The 6,000-nt window shown below is 53.7% G+C and overlaps 1 protein-coding gene across 1 annotated transcript in view; it reads right to left on the bottom strand.

Moving 5' to 3' along the window:
* Window positions 1-6,000, bottom strand: part of LOC139412752 (ras GTPase-activating protein 3-like) — a 141,318-nt gene that overhangs the window by 22,215 nt on the left and 113,103 nt on the right. Inside the window, exons 15-16 of the mRNA XM_071159438.1 lie at window positions 5,932-6,000; window positions 4,411-4,566 (exon numbers count right to left, since the gene is read on the bottom strand). The exon at window positions 5,932-6,000 is cut by the window's right edge and continues 38 nt beyond it. Coding sequence (XP_071015539.1) covers window positions 4,411-4,566; window positions 5,932-6,000 — 225 coding nt within the window. The remainder of the gene's footprint in view (window positions 1-4,410; window positions 4,567-5,931) is intronic.

The following is a 6,000-nucleotide window of genomic DNA, read 5'->3' on the forward strand; positions in this document are numbered from 1 at the left end:
GGAGGTCAGAGACCTGGTGGTAGGCCTGATCACCGACAACGATGAGACAGCCTATAGGGAGGAGGGAGGAGACCTGGTGGTAGGGCCTGATTACCGACAGGGAGGAGACAGCCTATAGGGAGGAGGGAGGAGACCTGGTGGTAGGGCCTGATCACCGACAGGGAGGAGACAGCCTATAGGGAGGAGGTCAGAGACCTGGTGGTAGGGCCTGATCACCGACAACGATGAGACAGCCTATAGGGAGGTCAGAGACCTGGTGGTAGGGCCTGATCACCGACAACGATGAGACAGCCTATAGGGAGGAGGGAGGAGGTCAGAGACCTGGTGGTAGGGCCTGATCACCGACAGGGAGGAGGTCAGAGACCTGGTGGTAGGGCCTGATCACCGACAGGGAGGAGGTCAGAGACCTGGTGGCAGGCCTGATCACCGACAACGATGAGACAGCCTATAGGGAGGAGGGAGGAGACCTGGTGGTAGGGCCTGATCACCGACAACGATGAGACAGCCTATAGGGAGGTCAGAGACCTGGTGGTAGGCCTGATCACCGACAACGATGAGACAGCCTATAGGGAGGAGGGAGGAGACCTGGTGGTAGGGCCTGATCACCGACAACGATGAGACAGCCTATAGGGAGGAGGGAGGAGACCTGGTGGTAGGCCTGATCACCGACAGGGAGGAGACAGCCTATAGGGAGGAGGGAGGAGACCTGGTGGTAGGGCCTGATCACCGACAACGATGAGACAGCCTATAGGGAGGTCAGAGACCTGGTGGTAGGCCTGATCACCGACAACGATGAGACAGCCTATAGGGAGGAGGGAGGAGACCTGGTGGTAGGGCCTGATCACCGACAACGATGAGACAGCCTATAGGGAGGAGGGAGGAGACCTGGTGGTAGGCCTGTTCACCGACAGGGAGGAGACAGCCTATAGGGAGGAGGGAGGAGACCTGGTGGTAGGGCCTGATCACCGACAGGGAGGTGACAGCCTATAGGGAGGAGGTCAGAGACCTGGTGGTAGGGCCTGATCACCGACAACGATGAGACAGCCTATAGGGAGGAGGGAGGAGGTCAGAGACCTGGTGGTAGGGCCTGATCACCGACAGGGAGGAGGTCAGAGACCTGGTGGTAGGCCTGATCAACGACAACGATGAGACAGCCTATAGGGAGGAGGGAGGAGACCTGGTGGTAGGGCCTGATCATCGACAACGATGAGACAGCCTATAGGGAGGAGGGAGGAGACCTGGTGGTAGGGCCTGATCACCGACAGGGAGGAGGTAAGAGACCTGGTGGTAGGCCTGATCGCCGACAGGGAGGAGACAGCCTATAGGGAGGAGGTCAGAGACCTGGTGGTAGGGCCTGATCACCGACAACGATGAGACAGCCTATAGGGAGGAGGTCAGAGACCTGGTGGTAGGGCCTGATCACCGACAACGATGAGAGCCTATAGGGAGGAGGTCAGAGACCTGGTGGTAGGGCCTGATCACCGACAGGGAGGAGACAGCCTATAGGGAGGAGGTCAGAGACCTGGTGGTAGGCCTGATCACTGACAACGATGAGACAGCCTATAGGGAGGAGGGAGGAGACCTGGTGGTAGGGCCTGATTACCGACAGGGAGGAGACAGCCTATAGGGAGGAGGGAGGAGACCTGGTGGTAGGGCCTGATCACCGACAACGATGAGACAGCCTATAGGGAGGAGGGAGGAGGTCAGAGACCTGGTGGTAGGGCCTGATCACCGACAGGGAGGAGGTCAGAGACCTGGTGGTAGGGCCTGATCACCGACAGGGAGGAGGTCAGAGACCTGGTGGTAGGCCTGATCACCGACAACGATGAGACAGCCTATAGGGAGGAGGGAGGAGACCTGGTGGTAGGGCCTGATCACCGACAACGATTAGACAGCCTATAGGGAGGTCAGAGACCTGGTGGTAGGCCTGATCACCGACAACGATGAGACAGCCTATAGGGAGGAGGGAGGAGACCTGGTGGTAGGGCCTGATCACCGACAGGGAGGAGACAGCCTATAGGGAGGAGGTCAGAGACCTGGTGGTAGGGCCTGATCACAGACAGGGAGGAGGTCAGAGACCTGGTGGTAGGCCTGATCACCGACAACGATGAGACAGCCTATAGGGAGGAGGGAGGAACCCTGGTGGTAGGGCCTGATCACCGACAGGGAGGAGGTCAGAGACCTGGTGGTAGGCCTGATCACCGACAACGATGAGACAGCCTATAGGGAGGAGGGAGGAGACCTGGTGGTAGGGCCTGATCACCGACAACGATGAGACAGCCTATAGGGAGGTCAGAGACCTGGTGGTAGGCCTGATCACCGACAACGATGAGACAGCCTATAGGGAGGAGGGAGGAGACCTGGTGGTAGGGCCTGATCACCGACAGGGAGGAGACAGCCTATAGGGAGGAGGTCAGAGACCTGGTGGTAGGGCCTGATCACAGACAGGGAGGAGACAGCCTATAGGGAGGAGAGAGGAGACAGCCTATGGGGAGGAGGTCAGAGACCCTGACAGTGTGGTGCCAGGACAATAACCTCTCTCTCAACGTCATCAAGCTGATGGTGGAATACAGGAAACGGTGAGAGGATTCACCCCCCCACCCCGTCGACGGAGCCGCAGTGGAGAGGGTCAAGATCTTCAAGGTCCTCGTTGTCCACATCACTGAGGACTTCACATGGGTCCTCTCATACCAGAACAGCCGTGAAGAAGACACGGCAACACCTCTTCTCCCTTAGGAGGCTGAAACCATTTGGCATGGCCACCGCAGATGACTGGTTGTATCACCGTCTGGTATGGCAACTGCACCGCTCTCGACCGGAAGGCCCTACAGAGAGTGATGAGCTGGGGGATGAGCTGGGGGATGAGCTGGGGGTGAGCTGGGGGATTTTTTATTTTATTTTACCTTTATTTTACTAGGCAAGTCAGTTAAGAACAAATTCTTATTTTCAATGACGGCCTAGGAACAGTGGGTTAACTGCCTGTTCAGGGGCAGAACGACAGATTTTGTACCTTGTCAGCTCTGGGATTTGAACTTGCAACCTTTCGGTTACAAGTCCAATGCTCTAACCACTAGGCTACCCTGCCGCCCCATGATGAGCTGGGGGTGAGCTGGGGGGTGAGCTGGGGATGAGCTGGGGGGTGAGCTGGGGGGTGAGCTGGGAGTGAGCTGGGGGATGAGTTCCCAGACATCCAGGACGTACAGTCAGTGTCTGAAAAATCGCCAAAGCCTCCAGCCACCCGAGACAAGGACTGTTCTCCCTGCTCCTGTCCTGCAGGCGGTACCGGTGCATCAAGGTTCAGACAAACAGACTCCTAAACCGCTTCTATCCCCTGGCCATAAGACAAGGACTGTTCTCCCTGCTCCTGTCCTGCAGGCGGTACCGGTGCATCAAGGTTCAGACAAACAGACTCCTAAACCGCTTCTATCCCCTGGCCATAAGACAAGGACTGTTCTCCCTGCTCCTGTCCTGCAGGCGGTACCGGTGCATCAAGGTTCAGACAAACAGACTCCTAAACCGCTTCTATCCCCTGGCCATAAGACAAGGACTGTTCTCCCTGCTCCTGTCCTGCAGGCGGTACCGGTGCATCAAGGTTCAGACAAACAGACTCCTAAACCGCTTCTATCCCCTGGCCATAAGACAAGGACTGTTCTCCCTGCTCCTGTCCTGCAGGCGGTACCGGTGCATCAAGGTTCAGACAAACAGACTCCTAAACCGCTTCTATCCCCTGGCCATAAGACAATGACTGTTCTCCCTGCTCCTGTCCTGTAGGCGGTACCGGTGCATCAAGGTTCAGACAAACCGACTCCTAAACCGCTTCTATCCCCTGGCCATAAGACAATGACTGTTCTCCACGCTCCTGTCCTGCAGGCGGTACCGGTGCATCAAGGTTCAGACAAACAGACTCCTAAACCGCTTCTATCCCCTGGCCACAAGACAAGGACTGTTCTCCCTGCTCCTGTCCTGCAGGCGGTACCGGTGCATCAAGGTTTAGACAAACAGACTCCTAAACCGCTTCTATCCCCTGACCATAAGACAAGGACTGTTCTCCCTGCTCCTGTCCTGCAGGCGGTACCGGTGCATCAAGGTTCAGACAAACAGACTCCTAAACCGCTTCTATCCCCTGGCCATAAGTCTGTTAAATCGCTATCAACTTCCTCTCTCCTTCTCCCAAAGACTATCCACACTGACTAATCACCGGGGGGCTGGTCAGTACCAGAACCTTAGAGCTCTCATTCTGATCACTGGGGGATGGTCAGTACCAGAACCTTAGAGCTCTCATTCTGATCACTGGGGGCTGGACAGTAACATGACTATAGAGCTCCCAGCCACAGAGCAAAGACTCTCATTCTCCCAGCCACAGAGCAGAGACTCTCATTCTCCCAGCCACAGAGCAGAGCAGAGACTCACGTTCTTCACAGCGTCGCCATACTTCTGCTCGTTGAAGTAATCGTAGAAGGCCGCCATGTAAGTCTCTTTAAAACTAGCTGATTTGGACTTGGCCAGGCTACCCAGGGTCTGGATGGTCTTAGAGATGAGGGTGAGGGTCCGAGACGTGGCGGGGTCCTGAGGAGGAGACGGACTAAGGTTAGAACAATACCGACCCACAACGTACTAACACACTGTTAACCACAACATACTAACACACTGTTAACCACAACATACTAACACACTGTTAACCACAACATACTAACACACTGTTAACCACAACATACTAACACACTGTTAACCACAACATACTAACACACTGTGAACCACAACATACTAACACACTGTTAACCACAACATACTAACACACTGTTAACCACAACATACTAACACACTGTTAACCACAACATACTAACACACTGTTAACCACAACACACTAACACACTGTTAACCACAACATACTAACACACTGTGACCCACAACATACTAACACACTGTGACCCACAACATACTAACACACTGTTAACCACAACATACTAACACACTGTTAACCACACCATACTAACACACTGTGACCCACAACGTACTAACACACAACATACTAACACACTGTGACCCACAACATACTAACACACTGTTAACCACAACATACTAACACACTGTGACCCGCAACATACTAACACACTGTGACCCACAGCAGGGTGAATTCTGTATTAAACACTGTGACCCACAGCAGGGTGAATTCTGTATGAAACACTGTGACCCACAGCAGGGTAAATTCTGTATTAAACACTGTGACCCACAGCAGGATGAATTCTGTATTAAACACTGTGACCCACAGCAGGGTGAATTCTGTATTAAACACTGTGACCCACAGCAGGGTGAATCCTGTATTAAACACAGTGACCCACAGCAGGGTAAATTCTGTATGAAACACTGTGACCCACAGCAGGGTGAATTCTGTATGAAACACTGTGACCCACAGCAGGGTGAATTCTGTATGAAACACTGTGACCCACAGCAGGGTAAATTCTGTATGAAACACTGTGACCCACAGCAGGGTGAATTCTGTATGAAACACTGTGACCCACAGCAGGGTGAATTCTGTATTAAACACAGTGACCCACAGCAGGGTAAATTCTGTATGAAACACTGTGACCCACAGCAGGGTGAATTCTGTATGAAACACTGTGACCCACAGCAGGGTGAATTCTGTATGAAACACTGTGACCCACAGCAGGGTAAATTCTGTATGAAACACTGTGACCCACAGCAGGGTGAATTCTGTATGAAACACTGTGACCCACAGCAGGGTGAATTCTGTATTAAACACTGTGACCCACAGCAGGGTGAATTCTGTATTAAACACTGTGACCCACAGCAGGGTGAATTCTGTATTAAACACTGTGACCCACAGCAGGGTGAATTCTGTATTAAACACTGTGACCCACAGCAGGGTGAATTCTGTATGAAACACTCAAGGAGCTAGAAGTGTGTTCTCACTGGGTGATGCGGTCGCAGCTGGAACAGGTTGGGAGAGAGGATGGCCGGGGCGAAGAATCGCAGGAAGAT

Source organism: Oncorhynchus clarkii, chromosome 7 (genome assembly GCF_045791955.1).
Source record: "Oncorhynchus clarkii lewisi isolate Uvic-CL-2024 chromosome 7, UVic_Ocla_1.0, whole genome shotgun sequence".
NCBI lineage: Eukaryota > Metazoa > Chordata > Actinopteri > Salmoniformes > Salmonidae > Oncorhynchus > Oncorhynchus clarkii.